The 16,739-nt window shown below is 45.2% G+C and overlaps 1 protein-coding gene across 5 annotated transcripts in view; it reads left to right on the top strand.

The window, feature by feature from the left end:
* CASR (calcium sensing receptor) overlaps positions 1-13,697 on the top strand; it is an 87,662-nt gene extending 73,965 nt beyond the window's left edge. For all 5 annotated transcript variants that reach the window (XM_082459396.1, XM_082459395.1, XM_082459398.1 and 2 more), the window contains 3 exons: positions 4,770-5,000; positions 9,263-9,386; positions 10,710-13,697. In XM_082459396.1, the coding sequence (XP_082315522.1) occupies positions 4,770-5,000; positions 9,263-9,386; positions 10,710-12,223 (1,869 nt within the window). In that variant the 3' untranslated portion in view covers positions 12,224-13,697. The remainder of the gene's footprint in view (positions 1-4,769; positions 5,001-9,262; positions 9,387-10,709) is intronic.
* The last annotated feature ends 3,042 nt before the right edge of the window (positions 13,698-16,739 follow it).

Below are 16,739 nucleotides of genomic sequence, written 5' to 3'. Positions count from 1 at the left end.
TTTATTTATTCATTTATTTTTGGCTGTGCTGGGTCTTCGCTTCTGCGCAAGGGCCCTCTCTAGCTGCGGCAAGCGGGGGCCACTCTTCATCGCGGTGCGCGGGCCTCTCACTATCGCGGCCTCTCTTGTTGCAGAGCACAGGCTCCAGACGCGCAGGCTCAGCAGCTGTGGCTCACGGGCCTAGTTGCTCCGCGGCATGTGGGATCTTCCCAGACCAGGGCTCGAACCCGTGTCCCCTGCATCAGCAGGCAGATTCTCAACCACTGCGCCACCAGGGAAGCCCCTGTTTGTAGATTTTTTGATGATGGCCATTCTGACTGGTATGACCCAATTCTTAAATAACTACAAATCTTTCTGTATCTATATATTTGGACATTTCTGGACATTTCATATAAATGGAATCATAAAGTATGTGGTCTTTTGTGACTGGCTTCTGTCATTTAGCATGTTTTCAAGGCTCATCCGTGTTGTAGAATGTATCGGTACTTCATTTCTTTTTATGGCTGAATAGTGTCCCATTGTATGACACATTTTGTTTATCCATTCATTCAATTGATGGGCATTTAAGTTGTTTCCACTTTTTGGATATTATGAATGATGCTGCTATGAACATTCATGTACAGTTGTTGTATGGACTTATGTTTTCATTTTTCTTGGGTATATACATAAGAGTGGAATTGCTGGGTTGAGTGGAAACTCTATGTTTAACTTTTTGAGAAAGTGCCAGACTATTTTCAAAAGTGACTGCACCATTTTACATCTCCACTAGCAGTGTATGTAAGATTCCAATTTCTCTACATTCTTATCAACACTAGCTATTACCTGATCCTATGCCTTTTGATATGAAATCTAGCCTCTTTGCCTTGACTGCTCTTTGCCTCTCAACTTTATTTTCCCTTGTTCTCTAGCACTTACATAAATTTTGAGAAGTTGGTCTCTTCACTGCCTCCATAATATTGATACTTGTTTTCCCATGTTGTGCCCACTGTCTTTAACACCTTTCTTCCCCTTGTTCTTTGCCACTACAAATTCCTACCATGCCTCAAGCCTGTGTTGACCATTTCAGCCCTTTTTAATGTCCATCTCCCCTGAGTTTCTCTGTACTTAGAGTTGATACCCCATAAGTTAGGCATTAACTGTATTTTATCTTGCACTGTTGGCTCTATCATCCAATGTCTTATATCTTATCACCCTAATCCATAGGTAAACTCCATGAGAACTTTATTACTATTACATCCTATACTACTGCAGCCCAGTTCAGGACACACAGTGGATAACCTATAAATATTTGTTTGTTGATTGATTCTAACAGTATACAAATCTAACATTGTATTTACAATGAGTTTTTTTTTTAATTTATTTATTTTTGGCTGTGTTGGGTCTTCGTTTCTGTGAGAGGGCTTTCTCTAGTTGCGGCGAGCGGGGGCCACTCTTCATCGCGGTGCGCGGGCCTCTCACTATCGCGGCCTCTCTTGTTGCGGATCACAGGCTCCAGACGCGCAGGCTCAGTAGTTGTGGCTCACGGGCCCAGTTGCTCCGTGGCATGTGGGATCCTCCCAGACCAGGGCTCGAACCCGTGTCCCCCGCATTGGCAGGCGGATTCTCAACCACTGCACCACCAGGGAAGCCCTACAATGAGTTTTTTAATAGAAAACTTTTAAATGATTTTGATTGGTTCCCTTTTCTTTCAAGGTAGGTTATGGTAGAAATCGCTAGCCTGTGCCAATAGCAATGCAGAAGAATTATAGCCAGTGATGATCTTTGAGTCACTTTTCTGTCCAATCTAATGTGGAAGATGACCATTTAATTATGAAATGATCTTATTCCAGTTCCCCTTCCAATTCACCCACTGTTGTCTGGAGAGTTTCACTGCAGAGAAGCTGTAGACTGAGAAAAGGAGAGAGGGAGCTTGTTGCCTGGAGAATAAGAACCTAGGAATTGAAACCTGGATAGGAGGAAGAAAATTTATGCTAACTACTCTAGCTTTACTGCTGCATATGCTTTTTAAAGTATTCTTCAAACAAGAATGATGCTTTTTAAAAATATATTTAATGAGGAACCATTACTAACAAATACCTGCCATCAACACTCTCAACAATTTATATTGGAGGCAGGAGGGTGTAGCAAAAAGCACATGTTTGAATCACAGCTGGAGAACTTTCTAGCTTATGACTTTGGCAAGTTTCTTGATCTCTCCATGCCTCAGTTTCCTCATCTATAAAATGAAGATATTAATAGTTCCTATCCATAGATTTGTTATGAGGATTAGATGAAATAGTGTGTGCAAAGCATTAGTACAATGTCTGGCACATAGGAAGTGTAAATAAGAGGTAGTCCCCTACCTCTCCACTCTTCTCATCTTTTATACACATCAGAGCAAAGACAGAGTTAGCATAACATGTGGAAAGGATATGATGAGGATAAAACATTTGCATTAACAAGGAGTGGTAGTTACATGGGACCAAAGTATAGAAGGCTTAGGAAGCTACCTAGAGAAGGTTGAAGCATATTTCATCTGAACCATGGTAGATCCCCAGTAGGAAGTAGGAGGGGCATGGTTATGGTTATGGAATGGAGAAAGGTGGATTGTTCATGTCAGAAAAGTTGCAGAGTAGGTGGGAAGAATGAGGTTCTGAGTACTACAAGAGGGGTCGGCCTTATAGAGCAGAAGGAACGTGTGTTCCTCTAAGAGAAGGAGATGTATCAGGACAGGGGTGTGTTAGGGTAGAGACAAAAGGATGTGCCCCACTGCATAGGAGGAGATCATCCCAAGAGCAAGGGGACAAAGGGAGGAGAGTTGGAGGTATACGAAAGGAGTATGTCAGTGGCACCACCTCTCTGAGGAATGTTTTAAGGGCTCAGTAAAAATGAAGGGAAAAAAGTAAGATTGATGACCCCTGAGGAAGGCTTGGGAGAACATGGGTGGCATGAATCCTTGGTAGGATTCATTCTCCATCTTTTTTGAGGATGACTCAGCAGCTCTGGTTGCAGAACAGAAGAGCCAGGCAGCAGGGAGTAAGGGGTCCCCTTCCCCCCACAGGCCTGGGACAAAAATCAGGGCAGCCAGCGTCTGCCAGGGCAGCAGTGAGAGCACTAAAGGAGTAACCACACACAGCAGTAATCACACAGGCGCCCAGGGTGCTGTGCCCGTGCACACATGTGGCCGGCCACAGACTCTATCCCCAAACTCCTCCCAGGGCTGTTTATGAGCAAATTCAGGTGGCTCCTTTTCTTCATTTGATTTTCCTTACGATAAATGCTTACTTTGAAATAAAGTCAATACGGATATAAACTGTTTAAAAGCTGTGTCATCTCTGGAGTGGAGTGGAACATGAAAGGTGCCTCCCTTTGTCACACATGTGGATAATAGGTGCTGGGCCCAAAGTTTTCCCAGTGTCAGATCAGATACTGTTTTTTTAGGTAACTTAAAAGTTATGCTAGGGAATTCCCTGGAGGTCCAGTGGTTAGGACTCTGCACTTCCACTGCAGGGGACACAGGTTCAATCCGTGGTTGGGGAAGTAAGATCCAGCGAAGCGCGGCCAAAAAAAAAAAAAAAAAAGCTATGCTAAAAGGGAGCGGGACCTCTAAATGTACTCCTGGGGTACGCCAAACCATAGAACAGAGAGAAGTTCATACTAGAACCTGGAGGTTCCTGCAGCCTCTCTGGCCCAGCCCTCTCATCCTGCAGGTGAGGAAACGCACTCAGAGCCAGAGAGTGAGAAAGCCCCGTGAGTCGTGAGGTACAGTGGAAGTGAGCACCACTACTCTCACAGTCTGGACTGTGTGTGTTTCACTCTCTCTTGGTGCCTCAATGACCCCCTGGCCCTGGGTGGGTCCCGCGTGAAAGATAAGCTGCAAAGTGCCCACTGCTCCCTCTTGACCAAAGTCAGGGGCACACAGGAAGCAGAGGCAGGAGCCTAATGACGCTGCAGTGGAGCAGAGCCACTACGGACGCAGGCTTGGCACCACTTGCTGGTTGTGTGACCCTGGACTAGATACTTCTATTTTCTGTGCCTCGGTTTCTCCATCAATAAAGTGGGGGTAATAGTACTATTCGTTGTGAAGATTAGATAAGGAATATAAAGTATTTGGCATTGTGCCTCAAAGGTAATAAAATGACTAGTAAGGTTTAGTAATTATTATCATTACTTTTTTTGTACAAGGGTTTTGTGACCCATAAAACCCTGTAAAAAGTAAAGGACTGGCCATGATTATTACAACAATGATGGCCAAGACTCCACTCACAGCCTTGTTTCTTTCTTCCTTCCACCCTCCCTCTGTGATCTTTGGCAACAAGACACTTTTACAGAAGCAGTAGCATAGGGAAAGATGGTGCAGAGCGTAAGAGTACTTACTCTTTCCGAAGCCCATCTCAGAAGACACCAGGGATGGCTCTGGCTTACAAACTCTGACCCCCTCCTGGACACCGCCAGGTGATGGTGCACCTGCAAAAGTCTTGATTTGGCCAGTGGCCATGGTGAGATGTATTCCTTTTCCTTTCCTGACTTCAAGAAAGTGTTTCCTACCCCAGTTACAATTTGAGTATCAAATAAAGTTGAGTATCAAATAAAGTTCATGGGTTACCAGGGCTGCCATTAACACATATAAGTACCTTAGTGTGAATTGCAAAAAGGCCTCTCTTCTTCAAGTCATGTTCCTTCCACTTTGTTTGAACAAGATAGTTTACTGTCCTGTGTAGCGCTCAACCTACATAACCATACATGGCAGCCTGTGGCTTATATTCAGAATATTCATCTCTGTTCTTCAGGTCCTGAAGCACCTACGGCACCTAAACTTTACCAACAACATGGGGGAGCAGGTAACTTTCGATGAATGTGGAGACCTGGCAGGGAACTATTCCATCATCAATTGGCACCTCTCCCCAGAGGATGGCTCCATAGTGTTTAAGGAAGTTGGATATTACAATGTCTATGCCAAGAAAGGAGAAAGGCTCTTCATCAATGAGGAGAAAATCCTGTGGAGTGGATTCTCAAGGGAGGTACGTGTTGTCCATCAGGATACCAGATGCCTCCACCACAAGCAGAAACTGTGCTGGGCTTTGGGAGGGCCTTGGACTTCACCACTGGACTTCCAGAATCATGAGTCCACTTCCCTCAACTCACTAACTGCATTGCCAGGGCTCCCTGTGAAATCCATGAGTGTTTATTGTACAGAAGAGAATCTTCAGAACCTGAGCCCCATACTTATTATATTGAAACAAGTTTATTCTTTACAAACCTGACTCCTTGGCTAATAATAGTTTCCTTGGCTAAAACTTTCCCCAACCAGAGCAAAACATCACTCAAGGCAGGGCATGGACAATTCACACAGAGGTAGTTCCCTGTCATCCAGATAGCTCAGGATTGACGTATAAGTCAAAAGGACAATTTATTCTCCTGCTATGGGAGACCTGTAACAAATAGGAGGATGCTTGTGACCATGATCAGGACCCCCTTCCATGAGTACCACTGCATCTAGAAGCTTGATTAACAACCAGAAGCACATTACCCAATGAATATGCGCTTAAGGAAAAGACACATGATATGCTGAAATAATAGCCATTCTATGATGGTTGTGTCCTAGAATATAGTAGGCTGCTGAGGACCCGGATCCTCTGTAGGAACAGACCCTGGACCGGGCATCCTCTTTAACTCTCCCAAGAAGCCTGGATGAGACCCACTACATTTCTCTTTGCCTTTGCCTTTCTATTATCACCTTTGAGTGTCTTGAACCACTTTTTATAACATGACCAAAAATTCAACTTCATCTTTTTACCAAATGCTTCTTAGGTGGATGGGTTTCTGATGAAATACTACAATTTCACTGTTTCCCAATATATAGGATATATTTTGAGAAGGTCTCCTATAGATAGCGAATATCATCCACAGTGTGCAAGTCTTTTTTAGCTTCTACCTCAGGGGGTGGATTCTCAATTATAAACATGCCATAACCTTTTCCAGACAGAACTTTTGGGGTTCCAGAGGTTATATCCCTCTGTCCACTAATTATACTCTTGTCTAAATTATCACAAGTTTCAACTGACTGAAGTCTAAATTGATCAGCTGTATTATCAAGTCTTCCCTGCTGTTGACTCATCCAGGTTATATTTTACCTCCATTGATGCACATTATTGATTGTCTCTAATTGGTGTAGATTGAACCATTTTTATTTTGTTATTTTGAGGTTTTTGCCACTCACAGCCTAACAGAAGCCAAGAGGGAAAGCTACTAAACTCATTTTATGAGGCTGATATAATGTTAACACCAGAAACAGACAATAACAGTACAAGAAAAGACAATTATAGGCCAATTTATAAACATAGATGTGCTCACATCCTAAATAAAATATCAACAAACTTGGACCACCAATGTATAAAATATATAATATATCGTGATCCAGTAGAATTTGCAGTGAATTTACAGGAACATAATGATAGCCAAACATTACAACGTTGTAATGTTTGTAGATGTAGTTTATCCTTTCCTTCAAACCAGGGTCCTGAGAGTCTTAGCAATCATCAGGTCTGATACGGCCATTTCTATTCCTCTTTCATTAGAAAATAGTGCCAATCATCTTCTGTTCAAGTGTTTTGAAATTCCTTGTTAAGCCAGTTATTTCTTTTTTGCTGGAAGCAATGATAATTATTTTATCGCTTTCCATGTGTTTAACTTTGTAAGATGTCTCCAGTTCAAGCAGTCGTGGGGACGGGGACAGTCTTATTAAAGAGATATTTTGGAAATAGTATGAGCCCTACCACATATCAAGCATTATGCAAGGCTTTGTAACTGGGGCTACAAAAATGAGGAAGACTTGCTCCCTACCTTCAAGAAACATATGCTTTTGCAAAGTATACTTCGTTCTTATGATACATCTATTATCTCTGATACACATAGACTGTTAGGTAGTAAATACCCAATAAGTTTCTAGAGAATGTACTCAGTTACTTGGCATGATCAGAGAATGAGATAGAAGCAGGACTTCTGAAATGGTGAAGCAATGGTAAATTGGGCAGAACTGTCAAAAACAACCATTTAAGAACCTAGAAATCAACCAATAGCATACATCAAAAGGTGAAGGGTTTTTTTTTTTAAGAAAAACTAATGAAACTCAGGTAAGAACAGTGGCAGTCTGGGCATTTTAGCCTGGGGCTGCTCTCCAGTTGTTTCTAATGTGGACAATCATATCATCTGCAGTTTTATTAAAAATAACAGTTTTATTTCGCCTTTTCCAATATGTTTGCCCTTATTTTTCTTGTTTTATTCCACCAGCTAGGAACTCCAGTGCAATATATAATAATAGTGGTGATACTGAGCAGCCTTGTTTTAAAGTAAATGCTTTTAATATTGTGTATTAGAATAGAATGATTTTTAAGAATTTTGGGGGTTTTTTTCAAGGTAAAGGTATTTCTTCCTACTCTCTTTCATTGTTTTTATCACTAGTTTGTGTTAAATTTCATCAAATACTTTTCATCCATTGATGATCATATTTTTCTGTGTTAATTTATTATTGCAGTGAATGACACAGATTTTCTAATATTAAACTTGTTTGCATTCCTGGCATAAACTCCGCATGATCACGGTATATGTTCTTTTTCATATCCTTTGAGTTTTAGCTTTTTTCATCTATTTTTGAGTAGTAGAAAGTAGTTGTACTCTTTCCAGATCCTTTCAGATTCCTTACACTTTGCATGTATCTCCAGGACTTCTGTACAATTTTACTTCCAATAACCAGGACTTGATGCTCTTTTTCAGAAGACTGCCTGCAGGCTAATGGAACCCATTTTCCTCACAGGCTCAGAGAGGCAAAGGAGAACCTCAGAAGAGCCTAGGAATTTACATTTCCCTTAACCTGTGAGAGGTGTGGAAGTGTGAAAGCTCTAGCCCTTTTTCTTCAGATCAGGACAGCTCTGGGGTATAACCTACAGTCCAGAGCTCCCCTGGGGGATCAGGCAGAAGTCTGAGGGACTTTGCTCGGGATCACACCCTTGCTTGTTCTCCTCCCTTCTATGTCCTACTTCCTCTAGTCTCTTCCTGGTTCCCTTGGGAGAACTTTCTTTATAAATCACTTCACAAATCCTCAACTCAGCTCTGCTTCTGAAGACAACTTAATAAGTGAGACGGGCCTGTAATTTTTTTTTTTTTCTTTTTCATGCTGTCCTTGTCTTGTTTTGGAATCAGGGTTATTATACTGGCCTTACACGACTGAGTTGGAAGGTACTCCTTTTAAAAAAAAAAAAAATTATTTTCCTGATCTCTGATAGAGTTTGTACAAAATTAGGTTGCTCTATTCCTTGAGAGTTTAGTACTACTTGCCTGTGGTGAACACAGGATGATGGTCATCTCAGGTATGACTATGTGGTGAGGAGGAAGTAAGTGGAGAGGGGAGTGTATAGTTAGATGTAGGTTACTGTCCGAGTCCTAGTTTTTGTCTTGGATGGTAGTCATTAAAAATGACTCACCAAAGTTGGTTCAAACATGAACAAGTAATGATGGAAAGAAACAAGGATTATGATTAATCAAGTTCTGTGCACCTGAAGTCCACTACGGAAATAAATAAATAAAATAAAATCTATGTTATCTGAAGTTAATGTAGCTACTGAAGCTTTCTTTTGGTTAGTAATTACCTGATATGTTTTTCTGATCCATTTACTTCCGGCTCCTCCCTGCCTGTCCTGCGTGCCTCACTGAGCTGTTGCAAGGATCTCAGAAATCACCCTATAAAGCCTAAAAGAAAATTACAGGAATTGCAATTCACTACAAAGTTCAAAGTCTCATTTTCAAATAAATTTCCCTTCGTCTCAGCATCTCCCCTTGTGACTCTCCCTCTGTGTGTAGGTCCATGTCCCTGTGTCTTTTAGTTTGTTTCAAACGTTTACTTCTATGGAAAGTAAACAGATGTCTCATTATGGGACTTGGAGACGATGGAAGGGAAGACTGTTTAAGGAGGATTTTGTCACTGCGTAGACTCCCAACAATTAATCTTTCTAGAATCCCACTGAGGTGTGTGTGTGTGTGTGTGTGTGTGTGTGTGTGTGTGTGTGTGTGTGCGCGTGCGCGCGCGCACGCCTGCACTTGCCCATACGCATCCCTCCCTTTCACAGATAACAGGAACAAAGACCTCTGGACCTTCCTATGCCTGGATTGGGCCTGAGTCTGCCGCACTGGGCCTAGTGCCCAGCCCCTCCGTCTTACACGTGTCAGTGGAGCTGGAAGACTGATCCTGCGGCTGCAGCCCCTCACTGTTGTGATCTCTGTCCTCCAGGTGCCTTTCTCCAACTGCAGCCGAGACTGCCTGGCAGGGACCAGGAAAGGAATCATTGAGGGGGAACCCACCTGCTGCTTTGAGTGCGTGGAGTGTCCTGATGGGGAGTATAGTGATGAGACAGGTAAAGGAGCAGCCCCTCGTGGACACCATGCAGAGCTCAGTTCACTCTGGGGCCCTGGGATCAGCGAAGTCCCTGGAAGGGCTGGGCTGAGATGGTGCTTAGCACGGTTTCTCATTTAACAAGGTGTGTCTGAGCATCACGCTGGGCTGGGCACTGAGGGGTAAGAAGAGGAATGTTAGTCTCTGTAATACCATAAAAGCTTACAAACACACCTGTTACACATCTTTCTCTTACTTCGATACTGCTCTCCAATATTGTTTTCTTTTTCTTATAGCTCAATGAATAGACAATGAATATAGCTATTGAATAAACAAAGTTCTGTCTGTTCCAGTCTCCAAAGTTAATAGGCCATGATAGATTGCCTGCTGAGTGACTGGCACTGTACTTACTGTCTTACTTATGTTTTTCCTGTGCCTCAGTTTCTTCATCTATAAAGTAGAAATAATAATAAACCTATCTTAAAGAGTTTGGGGAATTAATTGAGTTAGTATTGGTAAAGCACATGGTAAATTATAGATAAATATTTGTTAAATAAAAACCTTGATTAGCATATTGGAAGCACTCTATAAATATTAACTATTATTATTTTATCATTGTTTTTAACTCATTTCATCCTCACCACAATAATGGGGTTATTATTGCCTCCATTTCACAAATGATGAAACTGAGGCTCAGAATGTTTAAGTAGCCTGATGAAAGTCACACAGCTAATAAATGGCAGGGCCAGGATTCCCATCCAGATCTCTGACTGCAAAGCCCATGCTCCTTTCACTCCCCAAAACTGCACACTGCGTGAGACATAGCAGAGACTTAATAAACATTTGTTGGTCAAATGAGTCTGTAGACTCCCTCACTAGAAAGCCGTGGATGAGGAAGGCACAGGTCACATGCGTGGAATACTTTGCCTTGATCTAAGAAGTCTGCTCTGGCATGTCTACAAAGCCCATCCTTATGTCCAAAATGAGTCAGGCTGAGCGTGAAGCACTGTAAAATTTGGTGGACAGTGCCAGACCCTTAGCGTGCAGGGCAGCCACCTACCCAGCAAGACTAATCATTCTCTGCTACAAACCATCAGCAAGGAGTGTTAAAGGAAACAAGTAGCTCCGTTATGTACAAAGGAAAAAAATAATAGAACCATCAAAGACACATGAAATTAAGTATATTATTAAGCATAAGTCAGGGTTCAATACATTATTTGATAACGTAAAAATCACAATTATTTCATCAATAAAGAAAATTTAAAGTGCCCTCACCACCACATTCACACTCACAAATTTCAGTCTTTGCCACACAGTACTAACCCTTTACTGGGACGTTTTACAGACGCGAGTGCCTGTGACAAGTGCCCTGATGACTTCTGGTCCAATGAGAACCACACTTCCTGCATTGCCAAGGAGATTGAGTTTCTGTCCTGGACTGAGCCCTTTGGGATCGCACTCACCCTCTTTGCTGTGCTGGGCATTTTCCTCACTGCCTTCGTGCTGGGCGTCTTCATCAAGTTCCGCAACACGCCCATTGTCAAGGCCACCAACCGAGAGCTCTCCTACCTCCTCCTCTTCTCCCTGCTCTGCTGTTTCTCCAGCTCCCTGTTCTTCATTGGGGAGCCCCAGGACTGGACCTGTCGCCTGCGCCAGCCGGCCTTTGGTATCAGCTTCGTGCTCTGCATCTCGTGCATCCTGGTGAAAACCAACCGCGTCCTCCTGGTGTTTGAGGCCAAGATTCCCACCAGCTTCCACCGCAAGTGGTGGGGGCTCAACCTGCAGTTCCTGCTGGTCTTCCTCTGCACCTTCATGCAGATCGTCATCTGTGCCATCTGGCTCAACACCGCGCCCCCCTCGAGCTACCGCAACCACGAGCTGGAGGATGAGATCATCTTCATCACCTGCCACGAGGGCTCGCTCATGGCACTGGGCTTCCTGATCGGCTACACATGCCTGCTGGCTGCCATCTGCTTCTTCTTCGCCTTCAAGTCCAGGAAGCTGCCGGAGAACTTCAACGAAGCCAAGTTCATCACCTTCAGCATGCTCATCTTCTTCATCGTCTGGATCTCGTTCATTCCCGCCTACGCCAGCACCTACGGCAAGTTTGTCTCTGCCGTGGAGGTGATCGCTATCCTGGCGGCCAGCTTTGGCTTGCTGGCCTGCATCTTCTTCAACAAGGTCTACATCATCCTCTTCAAGCCGTCCCGTAACACCATCGAGGAGGTGCGCTGCAGCACCGCGGCTCACGCCTTCAAGGTGGCGGCCCGCGCCACGCTGCGCCGCAGCAATGTCTCCCGCCAGCGGTCCAGCAGCCTTGGGGGCTCCACGGGATCCACCCCTCCCTCCTCCATCAGCAGCAAGAGCAACAGCGAGGACCCCTTCCCGCAGCCCGAGAGGCAGAAGCAGCAGCAGCCGCTGGCCCTGACCCAGTGCGCGCAGCAGCCGCAGCCGCGGCCGCCCTCGACCCTGCAGCCGCAGCAGCAATCGCAGCAGCAGCCCAGATGCAAGCAGAAGGTCATTTTCGGCAGTGGCACAGTCACCTTCTCGCTGAGCTTTGACGAGCCCCAGAAGAGCGCCATGGCTCACAGGAATTCCACGCACCAGAACTCCCTGGAGGCCCAGAAGAACAACGACGCCCTGACCAGGCACCAGGCGTTACTCCCGCTGCAGTGCGGGGAGACAGACTCGGAACTGACCGCCCAGGAGACAGACCTGCAGGGGCCTGTGGGTGGGGACCACCAGCCAGAGACGGAGGGCCCGGAAGAGATGTCCCCAGCACTCGTAGTGTCTAATTCACGGAGCTTTGTCATCAGCGGGGGAGGCAGCACTGTCGCAGAAAACATGCTGCGTTCCTAAAACGGAAGGAGAAGGCCAGTCCAGGGGGAATTCCGGAGAGGTTTCCTGGGATCACGGTCTCCGACAGGCATGAGGAATCGCCCCAGACTCCTTTCCTCCAGGAAGGAGGAATGAGACACCCCCAAATGCCTGGAACTTAGTTGCACTGCCACAAACGACAGTGAATTGACTAATGTTCCCTTTAAAATTAAAAAGAGGAGAGCTGTGTGCTTCTGTGGTTGGATTTGTCAGAGCGCTGAGATCCCCGTAGTCAGGTTCGCTGTTCATGTCCCTGCCGCTGTTCTCCTCCTCTGTTCCATCCCGCTCAACAGCCCAGAGATGAAACCAAGGCTTTAAACTACCCACCTACTCCCCCCTGTCTTTTGGGTTTTGGTTTTTGGTTTTAATATTGAAATGTCTGCCCTGAACTTTGCAGACAGCCTGGTCCAGAGACAAAAGTGTGCAGAGTGACAGAACATCAGATTGACCACCACTAGAGTTGAGTCTGAAAGACAGAATGTCACCAGCACTGCCCAACACCTTGACGATGGAAAGAACTTGAAATGTCCAAAACTGTAAGGTGAATGTGTCCCCTCCTATTTATGAAAACCATAAAATATTTAGACTCTTACTTGCTGCTGCTATCATGTGACATCGAGAAGGTGAGCACCTCTCCTGTACCAGGACATCTGGTTTTGTCCAGAATGGGTTAGTGATGTCGTGTTTAGATTCCATGATCACAAGAATCACCTCACATTGTAGGGCAGGGACTACATGAATGCAATGAGCTGTAGCTGTAATTAATATTGCCATACGTAGCTTTATCCTTAAGAAAACGCTTCTGTTGTTAATAGTCCGTGGACAATATAAACGGGGAAAAAATGCCCCAGTCTGGTTTATATAAGGCAGTATTATTGAGCTCCATTTTCCTTGCCCATCCCACCACCCGCACCCCCATGAGCTAAGCCCTATGTGAGTCCTTTCAGGGCCCCAGGGATCCAGAAGCTCCCCGCTTCCCTGCCCCAAAGGCTTCCTGAAGCCAAATCCATGCCTTCCCCTGCGAAGAATAAGCTCGCAGGTCACTGGCCTCCTACCAGTTGCTGAGGTAAGAAAATGTGATTCTGAGAGCGCTCTCATGGGGTATTACCCTGGCACTCTACCCCCCAAATGCTGTACCTACGTCCCCTCCAGCAGTGGGAGTCTGCCCATGGGGAGTTACAGGATTGAATGTTGAACGGCATGCTGCTGAACAGTCAGGCTCCGGAGCTAGAGAGACCGGGGTTCAAGCACTGGGGTGGTCAATGACAAGTTGCGTGACCACAGGCAGGGAACCTTGACCTCACTCAGCCCCAGCTTCTTTGTGTCTAAAATGGGGGTAATAATCATTCTTTTCCCTCAGAGCTCTTATGTGGATTAAATGAGATAAATGTATGTAAACTACTTTAGCATGGTGCCTAGCCCATAATAAGCAGTCAATAAATATTAGTTAATATTATTCCTGTTACTGTAATTTTTTTTCACGTGTTTAAAATACAAAACAACACATTTATTTACCATTCAGATTTTAACAACAAGCTCACTGAGCCCAATAACTTTCTCCATACTAAGCCCTGGAACTCTAGGGCCCAGTTCAAGGGGTCCTGAGCAACACTGCTCATGGTGAAGCCAGAAGGTCACTCCCCCAAGCGCCCCATGCTACCTCCACCTCTGTGGTGCCAGACCCAGATCTCTAGCACCAAGGGGAGACCATTCCATTCCGGCATTAGTTTCCCAGGTCACTCTAAATGCTGCCCTTAAGCCAAGGTCAGGTAGAGCAATCAAATCTGTGTGAGGCCACAAAGTGTACAGGTCCTGATGACTTCTTCCTCTGACCATTTTTCTCCAAAGGGCCACCTTTCCACGATTTTTAAAGTGACTTGTGGAAATGATGGTTGTCAGTCTGGATGAAAAGGCATTAGAGGGCGCCACGTGGGAGCACCGCTGTGAGACACGGAGAAGGTGTCACACAGGAAGACCTGGTGAGGCACCATCTCCCTCAAGCCAGGCCCAGCCTGCCGCTCCCACCCTGGTTACGCCTCTGAGCAAGGCCCAGAGCTGAGTGAAGATTTATATTTAACATTTTACTTGGACTTTTTAAGAAATGGCTGAAAATTTGATGGCTGGGTTTTTGTCTTATTGGTCAGAACAACTATGCGGAAACAGCTACTTTGCTCTGCAGAGTGCCGCACACTCAAGCTCACACTTCCCAGGTGTGACAAACAGCTAACCCTCGTGGCTGAGCTGGAGGAAGAGGCTCGTCGGGGGAAACACACACCATTTACAGTGAGCTTCACTTCACCAAGTGCTTGCAGATAAAGTCATCTCTCCCCACGTCCTTGTCAGGAAGGGAGACGGCATCACTGTCCTCAGTCATACGTAGCAGGCGCAACTCTCAGCGCACAACCAGGGGTGTCAAATATGAACCTTCATTATTTTTCTGTAACAACCTAGTTTCTTTCTCAAATTCCCATTCAGCCTAATGACAGAAACTTCATCTTAGTCAAACTGGGTTTTTCTCAGTAACTTCAGAGCTTTCTGAACCGATTTAGATTTCTGGGGATCTGTTCAGAGGTTTCTTCCTTCCCGCTTACAGGAAGGTTTTTGTAGCGTAAGGAGGCGGTGTTCCCCAAACATCTGCAGCTCCTGTTGACATCTCTGAGAACATTCTTATCTGACCCTCAGTAGTTGTTATGCCTCCACACTGGCATTCTCTGAGGCATCGCATCCCCATGTATCCCGAGTCATGGGATCCACAGTGATTTTCACTGCTGCATCACTTTGTCCCAACTACGAGGCCCCTCCCGGGCCTGCCAGATCTCTCATGAGACAGCCCTGGGGCCTGGGAATGACCAGGCAGCTCTCAGGCCCCTCCCTCCTGGCCCCTCCACTGCCATGTCTGCTTGACGGCGGCCTCCCCATGACGGTATGGAGAAGTCACAGAGGCTAACAAGCTTCCAAAACGCCAGAGGAGGAACAGGGCGCTTATCGCCAAACCTGTACAAGCCTTTGTGGAAGGGTGAATAATGGCCCCCCAAAGATGCCCACGCCCTAATCCCTAGAACCTATCTATGGTTGTGTTAAGTTACATGGCAAGGTGAATTAAGGTTGCAGATTGAATTAAGGTTGCTAATCAGCTGACGTTGAGATAGGGAGATTATTTTGAATTATCCAGGCGGGCCCAATGTAACTACATCTCCGTAAAAGAGGGAAGCAGAAGCAGCGGCGTCAGAGTGATACCATGTAAGAAAGACTCCGCTGAGTGTTGCTGCCTTTGAATATGGAAGGGAGCCATAAGCAAAGGAATGCAGGTGGCTTCTAGAAGCTGGAAAAGGCCAGAAAACCGGCTCTCCCCCACAGCTTCCAGAAGGGACCAGCCCTGCCAACACCTTGATTTTAGCCCAGTGAGACCTTTTATGGACTTCTGATCTCCAGAACTGTAATAAGCCTAGATACATAAATAAAACCTAAGAAATAGATGTTGTTTTGAGCCACTAAGTTTGTGGTAATTTTTTACAGGAGCAACAGGAAACTAATATATACAGCGTTTTCACTGTCATCTCCTTTCCTGAGCTTCAGCAGCTCAGGGCAACAGGCCACGGCCTTTCTCAGAGAGCTACACCTGCTCCTGCTATAGCGCTCTCCCCTCCAGCTAGCTCCCTCTCTCTCCTCCACAGTTTCCTTCCTCCTATCTGCTTGGGGAAGTATAAACCTTGTGTTCCGAGTCTTTCTGGGTTTTGGTTTTAGACAACTAATGGCCGTGTTCTCCCAGTCTATTTTCTGTTAGTAGCAGAAACCTGAAAAATAATAGCTTCAAAAAAGCAGTTTGTTTTTCTCTTGTATAAAAGAAGTCAGAAGTTTTTGGAGGGACTTCCCTGGTGGTCCAGTGGTTAGGAATCCGCCTTCCGATGCAGGGGATGAGGGTTCGATCCCTCTTCGGGGAACTAAGAGCCAACATGCTGCGGGGCAACTAAGCCCGCGCACCACAACTACTAAGCTCGTGTGCCTCAACTAGAGAGCCTGCCTGCCACAAACTACAGAGCCCACACGCTCTGGAACCCGTGCGCAACAACTAGAGAAGAGGAAAAAGACCCGCACGCCACAACTAGAGAGAAGTCCCCACTGCGACGAAAGATACCACATGCCACAAGGAAGATCCCGTGTGCCGCAATGAAGACTCAGCGCAGCCAAATAAATAAATTAAGTAAATATTAAAAAAAAAAGTTTTTGGAAAGATTCTTTAGAGTCCGTTGGCAATGGGAGACAATCTTTCTTTTGAAAATAAAAGTGAATTACATAGTTATGAAGGATTTTCACTCAAATGAGTTTCTTAGCAGATTCTAAGAATTTACATTGGAACTTAGGGGTAATGATCAGTATATAACATTTCACCCTGAAAGTCCCTATGATCATCAAAACTTGTTGAATTGCGTTAGTTTCAACTTGGGGGAAATTAGGCCTGCCCTACCTCTGTCTCCAGAAGTTGCATTTCAGGACAACA

Source organism: Balaenoptera physalus (genome assembly GCF_965194825.1).
Source record: "Balaenoptera physalus genome assembly, chromosome: 4".
Lineage (NCBI taxonomy): Eukaryota > Metazoa > Chordata > Mammalia > Artiodactyla > Balaenopteridae > Balaenoptera > Balaenoptera physalus.
The sequence above is the reverse complement of the archived record's forward strand: the minus strand, read 5'-3'. Positions and strand labels throughout refer to the sequence as shown.